General features: G+C 26.4%; 3 protein-coding genes across 3 annotated transcripts; 1 reads left to right on the forward strand and 2 right to left on the reverse strand.

The window, feature by feature from the left end:
• Nucleotides 1–1,027: 1,027 nt before the first annotated feature.
• On the reverse strand, nucleotides 1,028–2,204 carry LOC145750138 (AKT-interacting protein-like). The gene has a single exon (XM_082566089.1). It carries the CDS (start codon nucleotides 2,181–2,183, stop codon nucleotides 1,473–1,475), a length of 711 nt encoding a protein of 236 aa, XP_082422215.1. The 5' UTR covers nucleotides 2,184–2,204; the 3' UTR covers nucleotides 1,028–1,472.
• Nucleotides 2,205–2,253: 49 nt separating this feature from the next.
• On the reverse strand, nucleotides 2,254–4,062 carry LOC145750330 (RAB6A-GEF complex partner protein 2-like). The gene has a single exon (XM_082566331.1). It carries the CDS (start codon nucleotides 3,721–3,723, stop codon nucleotides 2,590–2,592), a length of 1,134 nt encoding a protein of 377 aa, XP_082422457.1. The 5' UTR covers nucleotides 3,724–4,062; the 3' UTR covers nucleotides 2,254–2,589.
• A 400-nt stretch (nucleotides 4,063–4,462) lies between these two features.
• Nucleotides 4,463–13,564, forward strand: LOC145750639 (calsyntenin-1-like). The gene is made up of 19 exons (XM_082566715.1): nucleotides 4,463–4,595; nucleotides 4,750–4,872; nucleotides 5,060–5,285; nucleotides 5,534–5,751; nucleotides 6,032–6,181; nucleotides 6,924–7,100; nucleotides 7,422–7,537; nucleotides 8,106–8,307; nucleotides 8,449–8,582; nucleotides 8,978–9,140; nucleotides 9,217–9,386; nucleotides 9,660–9,811; nucleotides 10,035–10,240; nucleotides 10,354–10,506; nucleotides 10,769–10,914; nucleotides 11,530–11,719; nucleotides 12,004–12,218; nucleotides 13,220–13,388; nucleotides 13,487–13,564. Exons 1-19 carry the CDS (start codon nucleotides 4,508–4,510, stop codon nucleotides 13,501–13,503), a joined length of 3,015 nt encoding a protein of 1,004 aa, XP_082422841.1. The 5' UTR covers nucleotides 4,463–4,507; the 3' UTR covers nucleotides 13,504–13,564.
• The last annotated feature ends 7,268 nt before the right edge of the window (nucleotides 13,565–20,832 follow it).

The following is a 20,832-nucleotide window of genomic DNA, read 5'->3' on the forward strand; positions in this document are numbered from 1 at the left end:
TTGTGCTTATTAAAATTTAAGCGAGACTTTATAGGGTCATTAGGATTTTTTTATATCTGTTTGTTTTGTTTAAAAAATGGATGTTGTATTTTGCTGGTACAAACATTGCATGAATTAGAACTGCATACATCATTAAAGTTTTAAACATAGTAATAAAATCAAAACCTGTGTAACTTTTTGAAAGCTTTTTGTAACTTTATTTTTGTGCAAATTAAATTATTTTTGTTTGTATAACTTGCTTTGTAAAAGTATAATTTTAAATGGACTCATATTGTGGTGTCGTTATAGTTGTAGTCAACTTTAATAAACACAATTACAATCATTTATTCCAACAGTAGAATCTATTTAAAAGCATTCAAGAAATTGAATCTTTTCTTAATCGACTTGTGAAATGTTACCGTTTTGTCATAACTAGTGGGCTTTTCCAAAAAAATCTTTATATAAGGTCTGTTAAAAAACGTTTTGTGAACTTTAAATTAAGTTGTTTTGGTGTAACTTAGACATGTAATTGTTACAGTTATTAAATAAAAGGTGAACAAGCATTGGACATATGTAGCGTGTAATAACACATGTTGTTATGATCTCGTTTTGCGAAAAAAAATGGTAGCTTGGTACGCAATTTTGCAGTTTAAGATGGCGTCGCTCACGCATACTACTGCGGCCGCAAGGTGGCCGGTGGTATGCAGTTCAGTGTCAAGTTAGAATTCAGAATTATATGGATGCTAAAATTTTTACCGCTTGCTGGTAAGGTAACTAACATTATCTTCACATTTGCCCTGAATAGCTTAATTAAAGATGAAATGTTTAATATCAACTTAAAATTTTGTCTATTACCAAATACCAAGACATAAAAAAGCTGGAAGTAAACCTATTCGAGTTTTATTATATTGAATTGAACTATAATATAACAAAACAAGGCAATCAAATATATTTTGTCATGAAAAGAATAATAAAATTCGGATAGTAAGCCACTAGATATAGACGTATTTAAAAAAAATTAAATTTTTAAGTTTATAAATGACATGATTACTGCAAGCTTACATAATACAAATAAATTTTTTTAAAGTTTTCAATCAAAAAAACAATCAACAAAAAAAACATAAATTTTATAACAAAAAACAATGCAATCACAATAGAACAAAAATAAATTTTAACGAAGCATACAATATAGTTTAAATGCATATAAGTTTAATTATTTGAGATTGGTGTTAGTATATAAAGTACCATATAATTGTTATACCATATGATGATGCTTTACATATTTTTATAATAAATGTTGGCGTTTTGAACCTAATGGTAAGAAAAGCATTTAGAAGATGAATAATGTAATACTATGTCTCAATATTAAAAAGGGTTTATTAAATTGTAGGTCCTTACAAAAAGCATGAAAAATTTTTTTAATCTGCTACTGGTGTTTTAAATAAAAATAATGAAAAAATCAAAAAAAAATTAAGAAATTGTGCAACATTAAATTAAGGTTTCGAAAATGGGAATTTGGTTTGCCCGGGGTTCGAAGCGACCCACGATAACCCCTTGGGACCATTTACTTTTGGCATGCACTGAAATTTATTTAGCAGTTGAGTTTTTCGGTCTGTGTGAACGTCATCTTCACCAGCAACAAAATGGATCTCATGAGGATCGTTTGTTTTTGCAGGGTCGAACAGATGAGAACGATTGTTCTCAATACTTTCCAGGATTTTATTTTTAAACATTGCCAGTTTGTTTTCGTACAGAACCGCAGCCTCGGCATTGCTAGCCATGGTATGTTCTATCTTATAAAACACCCTTCTGGTATACACCAGTAAGTTCCATATGTGGTTGACATTGCGCTTCCAAGTCGGAAATGCTCGTTTAGCATCCAGTTTTCCAGTTGCATGGTCAATTAAAGGGTGAAAGGGGGCATGGTCGAACAGAATTTGGGGGCACTCACAATCAGGATAGGTCGCCGGAATTAGCACACAGAACTTGAACACCCCCCCTTGGTATAAACCTTGCCGAATAAAAATCACCCCAAACCATAACAAAGGGGATCTAGCTGATGGAATCACAAATACTCCGGGTAAGCTCTGTTTTTGTAATAGGTTGTACTCAGCCATGAGAGCGTACTCCAAGAAAAATGGTCCATATGTTATCTGGCAAGCAGAGTTCTCCTTTTTCGATTTAACATGTTTTGGTTCGGACATTTCTATTTAAATATGGACCTAATACCTAAACAGACAATAATAATTAAATACTAACTTAATGCACTAAAATGATAGAAATATTCTATTTTGTTGAACTATAATGTATATAAATAAAATTTAATTTTACGATAATTTAAGGATTGTCAAACGAAGTAAAATTAAATTTTGTAACACACCGGTAAATAAAGTGTTAAATTAGGCACAAAGGTGACATTTTTACAGATAGACTTTATCATATTTGTTAATATAAGGGTATTTAACAAAGGTCAAATTATTTATGTTTTTAAAACACGGGATTTAATTAAACATATTGCACCAATGTAACAAATATCTGTAATACCGTAGTATATAGTTCTGTTTTCAACATTGTTGTAGATTAAATACAAAATGATAAATAAAAAACTAATTAAAAGCGCAAAATTGATGTCGGTAAATTGGCAATACTCTGTGCGTGAGTTGGCATGTTTGGTAAAACTTGAATTGGAACATCCCAAGTCATCGACTCTGTTTTCATTTGACCAGGACCTTGCCACATCTGGTCAGCTGACTGTCCAGTTTCAATAGACAACCCTTTAAAGGGATTCATGGCAGTTACAAATTCAAAATGCATTTTCCATTTTAAACATACCAAGTCTGTAAGAAATCCGGGTGTGACATTTAATGGTATAGGTAATATTACATGCGTTCGGTCTGTGAATAAACAGAACTCAATTTGTTTTGCATAAGAAACAACAGCATTGCCCTGAGCGGCATTTCTCTGACACTCCTCGGCTAGTATTTCCTCACTTTGCAAACAAACTGTGTACTGCAAACAAGATACTGTTCCCTTACTAAAGTTAAACATGCCAACAATATCTTCACCGATTTTAGCCGAAGTTTTGACAAGTGAAAAAATCCCCATGAGGCCTTTGCTGTTTGTTATTTTGTACATCTTTGACGATTTCCTTGAACTTATCGTGCTTAAAACATCCGGTGCTATGTCGAGGAGATTTGGTTTTTCTTTGGATTGTTCAATAAAGGGATTACTTGGAATTTGTTCCTCGTTAATTTGGTATTCTGTTAAGCCATACACAACTAAAACCCGAAATGGAATTCTGAGTAACTTAATGGGTGAGCCGACCCTCTGCGTTCCCACAGTAAGTTTGTAAGAATATTTACATGAGGGCCCTCGGTATGAAGGTGGAACATCACTTGGGATATTTTCTTTAAAACGAAAAACTTTACTTTTCCCGAACTCGAGGTTTAAATCGCAAAACAATATCTTAACAGGAGTTTGGAGTACACAGTGCCCTTGTTCATCCTTCTGTGGTAAAAATGAAGTGACATGCGAACCACTGTCGATAATTTGTCCTCGTTTAATGTCTACTCTGCTTTCGTTGACGCTGCAAAAGCAGTGGATTTGGACACTGGCCCATGCTATAATTTCAGGTTTTTCAGTTCCAGTGGGCGATTCGACGTTAGCAAAACGTAAAGAGCATTGAATGGTTTCCCCAGCAAAATAAACCGAGCCACGCTCCAAGTTTGCGGTAACTTCAATCATTTTAATTTTGTGATACTTCTAAAGCAGTTATATACATAAAAAATGAAAATGCCAATAATGGTATTTTTATGGTAGGTTAAACTAATAAAAAACTAGACAACTTTAGAAATTACCCATTTTTAACACTAAAGGACTGGTGATTTTTAAAACAGATGATTTAAATAAAAATGTTTGTGCAATTTGCTTTTCAATTTTGAATTTACTGCTGTTGTTTAGGTATGTCACTTTACAGTATTATAGATGCTAAATGGTAGCAAAAGGTACTATATGGTACTGATTAGGTTTACTATTTTATTGATCTTGGTTTAACTTAAAGCTTCTAATAATCAAATATTTAAAATTAGTTATTGTTATAATATTTAAGCTATTTGCACTAGCATTCTTTACTTAAAAAAAATGTTATAAAAATGACGTCATTGAATCTGGGATTGAGGACAAACGATTCTTCGCTGACAGCGCTAGCGAGTTGCCGTTGCAATTTTATTTACACAACGGTTGATGCAATTTTGTATTTGTATGTTTTTAAACTGTGTGAGACAAAAACGTAAACAAACGTTGTAAACAAAACCATGTGCAGTTGTGTTTAGCGCGCAGCAAAGCGTCTGTTTTTAAATTAAATAGAAAGATATACTTAACTTGAATTAGCAATTGCAATAAGGTTATATTAAACCATTTAACAATTATTGTTTATATATCATTAAATGTTAAATATTATTAATTTATTATGTTTTAATAAAGACTTAAATTAGGACTCGATATTTGAATTGTAACTATTTTTTCAATTATGAAGAAATTTAAATACTTGGATTTTTTTCTTCTGTTATGTTTTTTTCACAGTTTTGATACATTGGTAGCTACAAAAGTGAATAAGGGTAAGTAATGTATTTTTATTTACTAAATTTTTTAAAGCTTAATTTTAAATTTACAACAATACACACAAAAAAGTGTAAAGTTAAAATACTTACAATAAAATTAAAACAGAATTCATCAAATAAAAAAATTGTTTCAAAAAAATTTTAAACTCAGGTTCAAATAAGCACAATCCACGAATGAGTAAATTATTTGTTGGAGAAATTACGAGAAATTTAAGATTTGTTGAACTTGATCAACCTTTAATTGCTATTGACAAGGATGCCCCAGCAAGAATGGGTTAGTTTTTTGTATACACTTTTTTTTTTATCTTGGTTAGAATTTTTAATTAAGTTTGGTAGTAAATTTTACAAAAATATTTACTAAAAACTAGTGTAATTCAACTTTACCTTTGAGAAATTAATTAGTAGGCTGTTAACTTACAGGCCTTTTGATCTATTTTGTGATACTATTTTTTCATTTTCAGGTTTAATCTGTGAATTCAAATTAAGTTCAGTCGATTTTGAGGATTCTGAGATTTTATTTAATGTTGAAGTTTTAAACCAAAACGAGGGAATTATTTCTCTAAAACCATACTTAAATTTAAGTGATTGCTCGTTCAATCAGACAGAGTTTCATTATTACATAACAGCATTTGATTGTGGAACAGATCAGGGTAAAGATGGTTACATAAATCAGAGAAACTCTCACCCGTAAGTGAATATGTTTTTAAATTGATTTTATAAACAATAAATATTAAAAATAAAAAATTTGAAATTTTAATTGTTTTGGAACTATTTAAGATAATGTGTTATTGCTAGTAAAAACTCACAATATGTAATATAGGCCTATTTATTATTCACAAATGTATATACATTTTTAGCGTTTACAATAAAGATAGTTTTAAACTTTATTTAATTTTAAATATAAATTTTTACTGAAAAATTATAAAATATTCCAGATCCAAACTCAGCATTTTATTAAAAGAAACAAATAATTTCCGGCCAGCATTTCTATCTGAAAACATCACTCTTAAATATGACAAAAATATTATTGGTGGATCGCCTCTGGTTAGTTTGCAAGCTACAGATCGTGACTGTTCAAGTCGCTATGGCAACATTTGTGGATATAAAATATCTGGCAGCGAATTTTGGGACAAGAGATTCAAAATAGTTGATGGTAAAAAATAATTTTTTTTAACTAGTTAAATTTCATATGAGATATAATTCTTCGTTAAAAAAAAACTGTATGTAAAATTTATAAAATAGTAAAGAAATGTAGTTTAATATAATTGAATTGTTCTATTCAAAATTCTATTATAACCCGGTTTTTAATATGGCCATTAAAACTAGGTTTTAAAAATTAAGAAAATTGACTAAAACTTTAATTACCGTAGTAAAATTTTTTTTATATGTGAAGTGTTTATTTTATAAAAAATAATGTTATTAACCTTTTTCAGGCGTTTTAATGTCGAAACATTTAATCATATCTACTCAAATCAAGCAAGTGATAAACTTAAAGATTCAAGCTAAGGATTGTGATTCATTATACTCCTTACCAACCCATGTTAATATTATTATCAACCCAATATGTCTTGTAGGTTGGACAGGTTAGAAAAAATTTTTGTTTTTATTTTTTTTTAAAACTTTTTAAACAATTTTATTTTATTGCCGTAGAATGTATTTATGTATTTAAGTATATATATTAAAAGTGTCAAATTAAAAAAAAATTTTGTTAAAAATTGATATATATAATGTATAAAGCTAACAATCTGCATAAATATTATGTACAAAAGCAACAGTTGTTTTTAAAAAAAAAAAATATATATATATAATTTTGAAATAATGTCTACTGTACTGTATGCATGTCTCATGTATTATTGAAACCTTTAGGTAAGTAACAATAAATTATTGATTAGAAATATTGATCTTTTTTTGAAGCATGCATACTTTATTAGCTAAAACATATCTCTCTGTTAAAAATTAATCTACAATTCTCTCAAGGGTAATAAATATATTTAAAAAAGAAATAATAGACTGTAATGAAAAATAATATTGTTATAGCATTGTTTTATATTTTCAAATTAACTGCAATATTTCTTCTGAGCCAATCTTCATGTTTTTAAAATTAAGTTGTTTATTGTATTTTTTTACCTATTAATCTTTGCAATATTACAAAGTAATTTAGAAAAAAAAATTATGTAGTAACTAGTCTTTCAACAAGGTACTTACATTAAAAATAAATTATTTTATAGTTATATTGTTATAATTATATTAATGGCATTATTTCATTTATTTAAATACAATTATTAGTTAAGATTTAGAAATTAAATTTTATTTATTTTTTTACAGATATCGAAAAACGGGTTGAATTTAGCTCAATGACATCGTCTGTTTCACTTTATCCTCAACCGGCACTTCAATTGTGTATATCACCACTAGATGTTGCTGGTATCAAAGTCGATATAACTTTAGATCCTGAGAATACTGGATGTTCAAATAATCTAGAAAATAATATAAGAATTTGTGGTGAGAAAAAATAAAAAATTCATTGATAAAAATAATCAAATAAAAAATTATTTTTTCGACAAGAAATTTTATATCATAGTGTGTAACAAGTTGGTAAATAAATAACCTGTTTTTAAAATTGTTACTAAGAAAATAGTTAGTAATCTCTTTTGTTTTTTCTCTACAAAGCAGTCAGAATTTAATTTGTAATAAAAAGAGACCTTAATATTAAATCTAGTACATTTCAATTGTCAGTATCATCAAATATTTTTAAAATAATGTTACCATCAACATGTTTAAAGGTTATTTGTAAATAATTTTAAATTTTCTTTTTATTTGTAGATGCTTCCGAAGAAGAAAAAATTAACATTTTGCCAACACTTGAAAAATATAATCAAATTTCCACTCCTTTTTTAGATCAGGATCAGCAAATACCATCATCCCTACCTATTTTAACTGTAAGTTGTATTGAACATAATAAAAAAAAATTTAAAAAAGTTTTATTACCTTTTAAAGTTGTAGGTGTTTTTTATATTTTTTTAAATTTTTTTTTAATTTAATTTTTTTGTTTTGATAATAATCTGCTGTTATCTTATCACAAGTGACCAAACATAGAAAATTAATTTGTAAATAAATAATTTATTTAACAAAATAGCTTTGATGTTAAAATTACATTTTATATACAATTTATAGAAAATTTTATTATATATATTATTTAATTATTAAAATTTTTATAAATTCCCCATTTTCTAAGCTAATTAATATTTGATAGTATGGATTTTACAAAGTTATTGATTAAATATTTTGAAATTTTCCCAGGCCATTTCCAAAGAGTATTTCCTTAAAGAATCAATTTTTATTAAATTTAAAACTAACTAAACAATGTGTTATTTTTTGGAAAAATTTTATTTTTTAAAATATAAAATCATTTGCCTTAATTTTCTTAAATATTACAAACTCAGGTTTTTAAAACCTATTCTAACAATTTATTTTTGCTTTGTAACTTTATTCTATTATTTGCTTTAGAAAAATTCCTTGAATCGTGAAGTTTATAAGTTTAACGGTGAGAATGTAGCTCTAATTGTTAAGGACAATCAGCTTCAAACATCGTTGAATGCACTCGACCTTACTTCAAATTATTCAATTTTTTTCAAAATGTCTTTAAAGTCACAACTTAACAAAACTTTCGAAAAAAAATCCACAATTGTGTGTAAATCAGATAAAACAGGTTCGTGGTACTGCTTTTAAATTTGTTTTACATTTTTTTACAATCCAGCAATATTTTGCACAAAAAATTTAAGAAAATTAGAAAAAAAGAAACATTGTGGAATTTTTTAGTTTTTCGTTATTTATAAAAAATATTTTCCAGGTTTAAGTCGCCATCATTTCGCTGTCTATGTACAAAATTGTCACCTGATGTTACTTATAAGAAGAGAAAGGGGAGAAAGAGGTTCACTTGCACCTGCTGAATGGCATTGGAAACTAAATGGAAATAGCAAAAAGGTAAACTAAATATAAATTTATTTATTTCTTTTGTTAATTATATTTTTTTAATTTTATGCCCTATTAGTAACACTGATTTTCTCTAAATTTATTTTTTTTACTGCTTTTCTATTTTGTTTTCAAAATAGTATTAAGAATTTTATTATGATTATTATTATTCTTGAGTATAATCCTTATAAATCCTAATTGTATATTGATTAATCTTCTTATGTAATAGAAAATGAACTTTTATTTAAATCAAATGAAAAGAAAAAAAATCAATTTAACGGTTGATTATTAAATGCATAAAGATTAAGTGTTAATTATCATTTTAATATTTAATGCTATTTAATTATGTTATTTTGTGTTAACAAAAAAAATCAACCTGTTCAAATTTATATATTTTTAAAATTAAGGCTTGTGATAACAAATTGATCGATGTTTTGATCAACGTTCAATTTCCAAACGTCACCCTTTATTTGGACGGAATTGCGCAAATACCGTTCTTAGTTGCTGACGACTACCCTCTTCTAAGGTCCCGTCACCCCCTTATATGGACTGTTGGGGCAGCTTGGCAAGGTACTTTCCCTTGGATCACTAAATTTTTTTTTGCTATGTAAAATTAAATTTACAACATTTTTGATGTTTTTTGTAGGGAGGACCTCAGAAATGGTTCAACATTTTTATGGACAAATATCAGATTTGGGGATTTCCCCATATTTGCAAGACGCAAATGCAACACAGTGTGTCCCAGAATGTAAAGAGGGTATTAAAACAACTAATGATGTTATCGGACAAGGTGTTAACAATAATGACGCTTTAAAGGTAGTTTTAATTACATTTTTTAAAATTTTTATTTGTTTACTTTTATATTTTTTTTTTTTTCTTACCACTAAATTAGTTCAATTTTATTTTGCTTTAAATTTATAATTGGCATTTTTTAAATTTTTTTTTAGGCTGTTTTGTTGAATTTTAGTTCCTTTTAAGCATTAGCTACAGTGTAATATGAGATAATATAAAATTACTTTAACATTCTTAACTTTGTGAATTTTTTTTAACAATGTATTTATTCATAACTGTTAAATTTCTCTTTTTTAGAAAGACGCAATTGATAGAAGCAATTTTCATTTGAGTTTTACTTCAAGTAATGTTGATGAAGTCACAAACTTACTTAAAACTATAACTTACTTTAATTCTAAACCGTTTACTTTGCCTGGAAAACGTGCAATCACAATGACAACCAAAATCATGTAAGTTACAAACTCGTATTTACTTTTTTTTTAACTTGATGCATTAATAAAAGAATAGTTGGTAACACCTGCTTTAATTGTGTTATTCTAGTTAATTGAAGTTTATTTAAAAATGGTAACCCTTTTTTCGAATTTTTAATAATGTATTAACTTTTGTATAAACAATTACTTACATTTATTTAGCTGTATGGACTAAGAATAATTTTAAAATCTTTTTACTTAGATGCGATAAAAATGCAACAAAATGCCCTTATATTGCCCAAAAGGTGACCCTTCTCATGCTTACCCCACCACCTAACCCCCAAATACTCATCCAGGGCAAAGGTCATCTTGCAAGGTCAATTGATGACATCACAAGGTTAAAGGGTCATGGGATTTATTTATTTGATGACATCACTATTGTGTCTAAAGCAAATGCCATTGGGGAGGGTAAGCTTGATAATAATAATTTTTTGATAGTATTGAAAAAATTATGGCTATTTTTTTGTAAACTTAAATTATTCACTAATTTGGAAATAAAATATTTTAAATTATTTTTCTAGTTGACGTGATTGGTCCACAACACAGTATTGATTATTGCATCATAAAAGAAACGAATGACGTCGTGATGGGAAAGTTTCACGTGAGACCACAACAGATATTAAGAGAAAATGGAATTCAGGTCGAAAATCAGCAAAGTGGGATTATTTTAAGAGGTAAACATTTTTTATTTTTAAATAAAAACTAAACTTTATAAATTTACAAGCTTTTATTTATTTTAACATTTTATTTAAAAAAAAAAAATTTTTTTAAATTTAAAAAAAAATCTTTGTTTTTTGAAAATACTTTTATTTGTGTTTTCTTTTATTTTGTGTTTTCTTATTTACCATTTAAAAATTTTTGCCTTTTTTCGATTTTTTTATTAAAACCAAAATCTTGCCAAAATTTTATGTCAATAATTACATTTTTTGACATAAGGAACACAGAACTTAGGATCGTATGAGATTGTATTACGTTCTTTAATTTACACCAATCACAATGCTTTAAATTTGATGGAGAGTTTATTTAACATCAAATGTTTCGAGTCAAGTGAAAAGTTTAATAGCAACATGTACACAGTTACTGTAAGTCATAACATTTATTTTTAAATTATTTATACATTAAAATTACTTTTGGCTTTTAGAATTATAGCCATAGGATAGAATATAGTTTATTAAATGTAGTTGGGAAAAAAATTAATATAAAAAAATTTTAATTAGTTTACATATTTTGTCGACTTTATAATTATAAATGGTTAAATTAATTAAGAAACAACTGTACTATACTTTTTTTTTAAATATTAAAATTTAAGTTTTTGACAAACTCATCTTAGTATAAATATTTTATGCAATTTAAGTAGGATCATAAATTTTTAATAAAAGTGTTAAATAATAAATAAAACTTTTGGCAAAAAATTGCCGATGACATCATCGCAACCAGGCAATTTAAAAACATTATGTTGCAATACCATTTTATATTAGTTGAAAAACTAAATTTTGTACTTCAAAAAAAGATGAAAATTTTGTTTTTAAGTTAAAATACACATTTTATAATGTTTTAATTTTTTTTTTAAGAAAAATAAAATGATTATAGTCCAATACATGAAAAAATATTTGTAGCATATTATTTCTAAAGCAGTAATATTTTTTATAAAAAGATTATCAGGAATTTTTTTAAATTTATTTTTTTAATCTTTTTAGCTTGAGGTTCTACATCCTTACACTGAATCTACTTCTAAAAGTAACAATGAATTCGAAGTTCCAATATCTTTGGTGTCAAGTGATGGATTACATGATGGTTCTTTAATTCCAAACAAGGGTGCTAGAGTACAACTCGAAGAGGTAGAACAGGCTGCACATATGGGAAAAAGACTTTTTCAAATTGGAAATGGTCAGTTCTTGTTGTATATCACGGTTTATGTTAAAAAAAATTTTTCAGCAAAACATTTTTTTTTCAATTTTTTTATTAATGCCATACTAAAATTGTGAAAAAATTTTTATAAGTATTTATTTTTAAAGGGGTATATTCTAAATGCCTGATGCATGATTTTTTTAACACTTTTTTGGCTTATTTTGTTTTTTGTTTTTAGATTAATACTTTAACCTTAAAAATTGTTGTCAGAATTTTTCAGGTTATTTATCGTTTTCGAATTTTGAAACTTAATTTTTTTTCAGATCCGAGTAGAAAAGACTACACGACGCCAATCATAATGGCTGGATCTGGAATTATACTCTTAACACTCCTAGTGGTGGCCGGAGTGTTTCATGTCCGACTGCAAGGAGGCGACAGAGAAGCCGACGTGAGAGATTTAGAAGAAGAGAGAGTTGTAGAAGAAGGCGACCTGGACTGGGACGATTCGGCAATGACCATTACGATTAACCCAATGGAGGTAAGGCCCAATAACTTGCATGTATTGAAATTTTTATAATGTTTATACGGTACGACTTAGTATCTTATTAAATTTTTGTCAATTTTTTTTTGTTCGATGCAAACTTGTTTGTTAAACTAGCTCGGTTTTACGATATAAAAAAAGTTAAATTTTATAAACGTTTTATACCTTTTTCGAATATTAATAGTTTAAATACATTTTTTTAAACCTTCGCGGTTATATTAATTAAAAAATATTTAACTTGAAAAAGAAAGTTATCCAAAAATTTTATAGCGTACGTCGTTGGGTCGCTATCGTCAAATCCATACGGATATTTAAAACCCTGTTATTTTATTTTCATAAACTATTTTTGAAAATTTTTTTTGTTGAGTCTTAGTTACATCAATGCTCTTGGGATAAAGTGTTAAATTTTAAATCTTAAGATCTCCCCAAAAATTAGTGAATGTCGCATAACTCTTGAAAATATTAAACTATCGCGTTTACTTTTTAAACATAAGTTTGTTAAACCAAAATGGTTTTAATCATATAAGAATTTTAATTTAAACATGTTAATCTGAAATTTGTATGGGCTATAGTTACCTACGCTAGATCCTATGTCGCTAAAGGAAAAACAACACACGGGATGTAAACATGATAATCTGTTGTTCTATATGTAGTAACAAAAAAGTGAAGTTACAACGCAGTTTGGTAAGATAAGAAAAAGGTAAACAAAATCCCGTGGCTTTAAGCAAAACTTTACCAGAGATTTTGCATAAAATTTAATAATTACGACGTGGCCATTGTAAACAACAATATCTTGAAACATTATATATTATATATTAATTACGAACATACGCTGCTACTTAAGTACACAATTTTAAGTTTTGAGATGTTGCAAAAATGTAATAATGTTGTCATAACTCATATGTATATTAATATACGATCATAACATTTTCGCAAAAATGTTTGCAGGTCGTAAGGCACTTTAAACACGTTATAAAAATTTTTAAATTTTTTTTAAGAACGCGGCGGATGCGGCCGAAGCCAGCGACAACGACTTCTCTGAGCTGGACGAGGATGATGTCTCATGTGATCACGTGCGCGAAACTCATCTGGTTGGGTGCAAATCACGTGACCCCGCTCTGTTGGAGCGACATATTCGAAGACCCGAAGATTATTACGATTGGGACGGTCAGTGACGTCATCCTTTGTTTTGAGGTCACAGGTCACATTTTGTGACGTCATAAATCCATACTAAAATTGTGATTTTTTATATTTTATTCATTTAGTTACACGCCGATATTGACAACCCATGTGTAAAACAATTTACGTACATAAGCGTTAATAGGTGCTTCTTAATATTTTTGAATCAAAACTTTTTTTATTTTTTTTAATTTGCACATTGCATGAATTTTTTTAGTATCTTACTTATCGTACACTGTGTAGTAGCTTTATCTTGATGTTCTTAGCGCAGTATTTTTTGTTATTTGAAATTAATTTTGAATTCATATATTCGCAAGTATTTATTTGATATTTCAAATACTTAGTGTTTCGTATTGTTGTAGTATTAAATCAAATTTGTTACCATTTGTTGTTATTTTGTTATCTTTGTAAAATTTATTAATTATTTTTCGTTTTACTAATATTTTTTAAAACGTTAACATTTTAAATAAGCTCTCCTCTAATATTTATCTTGGTAGCGCAGAGTCTAAGGCGATTTGCTGTTCAACCAATCGTCCGAGTTCGGTTCCCACCTAAGGTGGGATTAGAAATTTTAATTTAAGAAAAAAAAATATTAATATTTTTTTAAAAGATTTAGTAAACACGTTAATTGGACCTGTGCAGTTCTAACAAAACAATTATTTTTCGATTTAAAATTTTTAATATTTTTCAAAAAATTTATATGCAATATAATAGGCCACCTAATTAAACCCAAAATAAAAATTAGCTGAAACTTTTGTTTTACTGAAAATTTTCGCGAAATGTTTTATCTTGAATGTTAGTTAGGCCAATGCGCGTCTAATAAAATATAAAATTTTAGGTTTTGAGATTTCATAAATTTTTAATAAAAGTTTCATAACTTTTATGAATATTAATATTTTCGAAAAATATTTTGTAAACACGGTAATTGGACCTGTGCGGTTCTAACACAACAATTATTTTCCGATTTAAAATTTTTAATTTTTTTCAAAAAATTTGTATGCAATAAAATTGGCCAAAAATATCACGTGACCTAATTAAACCCAAAATAAAAATTACCTCAAACATTTGTTTGACTAAAAATTTTCGCGAAATGTTTTATCTTGAATGTTAGTTAGGCCAATGCGCGTCTAATAAAATACAAAATTTTAGGTTTTGATATTTCATAAATTTTTAATAAAAGTTTCATAACTTTTATGAATATTAATATTTTTGAAAAATATTTTGTAAACACGGTAATTGGACCTGTGCGGTTCTAACACAACAATTATTTTTCGAATTAAAATTTTTAATTTTTTTTCAGAAAATTTGTATGCAATATCATTGGCCAAAAATATCACGTGACCTAATTAAACCCAAAATAAAAATTACCTCAAACTTTTGTTTTACTAAAAATTTTTGCGAAATGTTTTATCTTGAATGTTAGTTAGGCCAATGCGCGTCTAATAAAATACAAAATTTTAGGTTAGAGGTTCATAAATTTTTAATAAAAGTTTCATAACTTTATGAATATTAATATTTTCGAAAAATATTTTGTAAACACGGTAATTGGACCTATGCGGTTCTAACACAACAATTATTTTTCGATTTAAAATTTTTTATTTTTTTTCAAAAAATTTGTATGCAATATCATTGGCCAAAAATATCACGTGACCTAATTAAACCCAAAATAAAAATTACCTCAAACTTTTGTTTTACTGAAAATTTTCGTGAAATATTTTATCTTGAATGTTAGTTAGGCCAATGCGCGTCTAATAAAATACAAAATTTTAGGTTAGAGGTTCATAAATTTTTAATAAAAGTTTCATAACTTTTATGAATATTAATATTTTCGAAAAATATTCTGTAAACACGGTAATTGGACCTGTGCGGTTCTAACACAACAATTATTTTTCGATTTAAAATTTTTTATTTTTTTAAAAAAAATTTGTATGCAATATCATTGACCAAAAATATCACGTGACCTAATTAAACCCAAAATAAAAATTACCTCAAACTTTTGTTTTACTGAAAATTTTCGCGAAATATTTTATCTTGAATGTTAGTTAGGCCAATGCGCGTCTAATAAAATACAAAATTTTAGGTTAGAGGTTCATAAATTTTTAATAAAAGTTTCATAACTTTTATGAATATTAATATTTTCGAAAAATATTCTGTAAACACGGTAATTGGACCTGTGCGGTTCTAACACAACAATTATTTTTCGATTTAAAATTTTTTATTTTTTTAAAAAAAATTTGTATGCAATATCATTGACCAAAAATATCACGTGACCTAATTAAACCCAAAATAAAAATAACCTCAAACTTTTGTTTTACTAAAAATTTTTGCGAAATGTTTTATCTTGAATGTTAGTTAGGCCAATGCGCGTCTAATAAAATACAAAATTTTAGGTTTTGAGATTTCATAAATTTTTAATAAAAGTGTCATAACTTTTATGAATATTAATATTTTTAAAAAATATTATGTAAACACGGTAATTGGACCTGTGCGGTTCTAACACAACAATTATTTTTCGATTTAAAATTTTTTATTTTTTTTAAAAAAATTTGTATGCAATATCATTGGCCAAAAATATCACGTGACCTAATTAAACCCAAAATAAAAATTACCTCAAACTTTTGTTTTACTGAAAATTTTCGCGAAATATTTTATCTTGAATGTTAGTTAGGCCAATGCGCGTCTAATAAAATACAAAATTTTAGGTTAGAGGTTCATAAATTTTTAATAAAAGTTTCATAACTTTATGAATATTAATATTTTCGAAAAATATTCTGTAAACACGGTAATTGGACCTGTGCGGTTCTAACACAACAATTATTTTTTGATTTAAAATTTTTTATTTTTTTTAAAAAAATTTGTATGCAATATCATTGACCAAAAATATCACGTGACCTAATTAAACCCAAAATAAAAATTACCTCAAACTTTTGTTTTACTAAAAATTTTTGCGAAATGTTTTATCTTGAATGTTAGTTAGGCCAATGCGCGTCTAATAAAATACAAAATTTTAGGTTAGAGGTTCATAAATTTTTAATAAAAGTTTCATAACTTTATGAATATTAATATTTTCGAAAAATATTTTGTAAACACGGTAATTGGACCTATGCGGTTCTAACACAACAATTATTTTTCGATTTAAAATTTTTTATTTTTTTTCAAAAAATTTGTATGCAATATCATTGGCCAAAAATATCACGTGACCTAATTAAACCCAAAATAAAAATTACCTCAAACTTTTGTTTTACTGAAAATTTTCGCGAAATGTTTTATCTTGAATGTTAGTTAGGCCAATGCGCGTCTAATAAAATATAAAATTTTAGGTTTTGAGATTTCATAAATTTTTAATAAAAGTTTCATAACTTTTATGAATATTAATATTTTCGAAAAATATTTTGTAAACACGGTAATTGGACCTGTGCGGTTCTAACACAACAATTATTTTCCGATTTAAAATTTTTAATTTTTTTCAAAAAATTTGTATGCAATAAAATTGGCCAAAAATATCACGTGACCTAATTAAACCCAAAATAAAAATTACCTCAAACATTTGTTTGACTAAAAATTTTCGCGAAATGTTTTATCTTGAATGTTAGTTAGGCCAATGCGCGTCTAATAAAATACAAAATTTTAGGTTTTGATATTTCATAAATTTTTAATAAAAGTTTCATAACTTTTATGAATATTAATATTTTTGAAAAATATTTTGTAAACACGGTAATTGGACCTGTGCGGTTCTAACACAACAATTATTTTTCGAATTAAAATTTTTAATTTTTTTTCAGAAAATTTGTATGCAATATCATTGGCCAAAAATATCACGTGACCTAATTAAACCCAAAATAAAAATTACCTCAAACTTTTGTTTTACTAAAAATTTTTGCGAAATGTTTTATCTTGAATGTTAGTTAGGCCAATGCGCGTCTAATAAAATACAAAATTTTAGGTTAGAGGTTCATAAATTTTTAATAAAAGTTTCATAACTTTATGAATATTAATATTTTCGAAAAATATTTTGTAAACACGGTAATTGGACCTATGCGGTTCTAACACAACAATTATTTTTCGATTTAAAATTTTTTATTTTTTTTCAAAAAATTTGTATGCAATATCATTGGCCAAAAATATCACGTGACCTAATTAAACCCAAAATAAAAATTACCTCAAACTTTTGTTTTACTGAAAATTTTCGTGAAATATTTTATCTTGAATGTTAGTTAGGCCAATGCGCGTCTAATAAAATACAAAATTTTAGGTTAGAGGTTCATAAATTTTTAATAAAAGTTTCATAACTTTTATGAATATTAATATTTTCGAAAAATATTCTGTAAACACGGTAATTGGACCTGTGCGGTTCTAACACAACAATTATTTTTCGATTTAAAATTTTTTATTTTTTTAAAAAAAATTTGTATGCAATATCATTGACCAAAAATATCACGTGACCTAATTAAACCCAAAATAAAAATTACCTCAAACTTTTGTTTTACTGAAAATTTTCGCGAAATATTTTATCTTGAATGTTAGTTAGGCCAATGCGCGTCTAATAAAATACAAAATTTTAGGTTAGAGGTTCATAAATTTTTAATAAAAGTTTCATAACTTTTATGAATATTAATATTTTCGAAAAATATTCTGTAAACACGGTAATTGGACCTGTGCGGTTCTAACACAACAATTATTTTTCGATTTAAAATTTTTTATTTTTTTAAAAAAAATTTGTATGCAATATCATTGACCAAAAATATCACGTGACCTAATTAAACCCAAAATAAAAATAACCTCAAACTTTTGTTTTACTAAAAATTTTTGCGAAATGTTTTATCTTGAATGTTAGTTAGGCCAATGCGCGTCTAATAAAATACAAAATTTTAGGTTTTGAGATTTCATAAATTTTTAATAAAAGTGTCATAACTTTTATGAATATTAATATTTTTAAAAAATATTATGTAAACACGGTAATTGGACCTGTGCGGTTCTAACACAACAATTATTTTTCGATTTAAAATTTTTTATTTTTTTTAAAAAAATTTGTATGCAATATCATTGGCCAAAAATATCACGTGACCTAATTAAACCCAAAATAAAAATTACCTCAAACTTTTGTTTTACTGAAAATTTTCGCGAAATATTTTATCTTGAATGTTAGTTAGGCCAATGCGCGTCTAATAAAATACAAAATTTTAGGTTAGAGGTTCATAAATTTTTAATAAAAGTTTCATAACTTTATGAATATTAATATTTTCGAAAAATATTCTGTAAACACGGTAATTGGACCTGTGCGGTTCTAACACAACAATTATTTTTTGATTTAAAATTTTTTATTTTTTTTAAAAAAATTTGTATGCAATATCATTGACCAAAAATATCACGTGACCTAATTAAACCCAAAATAAAAATTACCTCAAACTTTTGTTTTACTAAAAATTTTTGCGAAATGTTTTATCTTGAATGTTAGTTAGGCCAATGCGCGTCTAATAAAATACAAAATTTTAGGTTAGAGGTTCATAAATTTTTAATAAAAGTTTCATAACTTTATGAATATTAATATTTTCGAAAAATATTTTGTAAACACGGTAATTGGACCTATGCGGTTCTAACACAACAATTATTTTTCGATTTAAAATTTTTTATTTTTTTTCAAAAAATTTGTATGCAATATCATTGGCCAAAAATATCACGTGACCTAATTAAACCCAAAATAAAAATTACCTCAAACTTTTGTTTTACTGAAAATTTTCGCGAAATGTTTTATCTTGAATGTTAGTTAGGCCAATGCGCGTCTAATAAAATACAAAATTTTAGGTTTTGAGATTTCATAAATTTTTAATAAAAGTTTCATAACTTTTATGAATATTAATATTTTCGAAAAATATTTTGTAAACACGGTAATTGGACCTGTGCGGTTCTAACACAACAATTATTTTTCGATTTAAAATTTTTTATTTTTTTTCAAAAAATTTGTATGCAATATCATTGGCCAAAAATATCACGTGACCTAATTAAACCCAAAATAAAAATTACCTCAAACTTTTGTTTTACTGAAAATTTTCGCGAAATATTTTATCTTGAATGTTAGTTAGGCCAATGCGCGTCTAATAAAATACAAAATTTTAGGTTAGAGGTTCATAAATTTTTAATAAAAGTTTCATAACTTTTATGAATATTAATATTTTCGAAAAATATTCTGTAAACACGGTAATTGGACCTGTGCGGTTCTAACACAACAATTATTTTTCGATTTAAAATTTTTTATTTTTTTAAAAAAAATTTGTATGCAATATCATTGGCCAAAAATATCACGTGACCTAATTAAACCCAAAATAAAAATTACCTCAAACTTTTGTTTTACTGAAAATTTTCGCGAAATATTTTATCTTAAATGTTAGTTAGGCCAATGCGCGTCTAATAAAATACAAAATTTTAGGTTAGAGGTTCATAAATTTTTAATAAAAGTTTCATAACTTTTATGAATATTAATATTTTCGAAAAATATTCTGTAAACACGGTAATTGGACCTGTGCGGTTCTAACACAACAATTATTTTTCGATTTAAAATTTTTTATTTTTTTAAAAAAAATTTGTATGCAATATCATTGACCAAAAATATCACGTGACCTAATTAAACCCAAAATAAAAATAACCTCAAACTTTTGTTTTACTAAAAATTTTTGCGAAATGTTTTATCTTGAATGTTAGTTAGGCCAATGCGCGTCTAATAAAATACAAAATTTTAGGTTAGAGGTTCATAAATTTTTAATAAAAGTTTCATAACTTTATGAATATTAATATTTTCGAAAAATATTCTGTAAACACGGTAATTGGACCTGTGCGGTTCTAACACAACAATTATTTTTCGATTTAAAATTTTTAATTTTTTTTCAAAAACATTGTATGCAATATCATGAGCCAAAAATATCACGTGACCTAATTAAAACCAAAATAAAAATTACCTCAAACTTTTGTTTTACTGAAAATTTTCGCAAAATGCTTTCTCTTGAATGTTAGTTAGGCCAATGCGCGTCTAATAAAATACAAAATTTTAGGTTTTGAGATTTCATAAATTTTTAATAAAAGTTTCATAACTTTTATGAATATTAATATTTTCGAAAAATATTTTGTAAACACGGTAATTGGACTTGTGCGGTTCTAACACAACAATTATTTTTCAATTTAAAATTTTTAATTTTTTTTCAAAGAATTTGTATGCAATATCATTGGACAAAAATATCACGTGACCTAATTAAACCCAAAATAAAAATTACCTCAAACTTTTGTTTTACTGAAAATTTTCGCGAAATGTTTTATTTTGAATGTTAGTTAGGCCAATGCGCGTGTAATAAAATACAACATTTTAGGTTTTGAGATTTCATAAGTTTTTAATAAAAGTTTCATAACTTTTATGAATATTAATATTTTCGAAAAATATTTTGTA

The sequence above is a fragment of the Corella eumyota genome, chromosome 4 (genome assembly GCF_963082875.1).
Source record: "Corella eumyota chromosome 4, kaCorEumy4.1, whole genome shotgun sequence".
In the NCBI taxonomy this organism is placed as follows: domain Eukaryota; kingdom Metazoa; phylum Chordata; class Ascidiacea; order Phlebobranchia; family Corellidae; genus Corella; species Corella eumyota.

Excerpts from the sequence above, each read along its gene's own strand:
- LOC145750138 (XM_082566089.1), bottom strand. The coding sequence starts at position 2,183 with ATGTCCGAACCAAAACATGTTAAATCGAAAAAGGAGAACTCTGCTTGC.
- LOC145750639 (XM_082566715.1), top strand. The coding sequence starts at position 4,508 with ATGAAGAAATTTAAATACTTGGATTTTTTTCTTCTGTTATGTTTTTTT. Across the intron at positions 10,241-10,353 it reads AGCAAATGCCATTGGGGAGG|TTGACGTGATTGGTCCACAA; the intron begins GTAAGCTTGATA and ends TTATTTTTCTAG. Across the intron at positions 11,720-12,003 it reads ACTTTTTCAAATTGGAAATG|ATCCGAGTAGAAAAGACTAC; the intron begins GTCAGTTCTTGT and ends ATTTTTTTTCAG.
- LOC145750330 (XM_082566331.1), bottom strand. The coding sequence starts at position 3,723 with ATGATTGAAGTTACCGCAAACTTGGAGCGTGGCTCGGTTTATTTTGCT.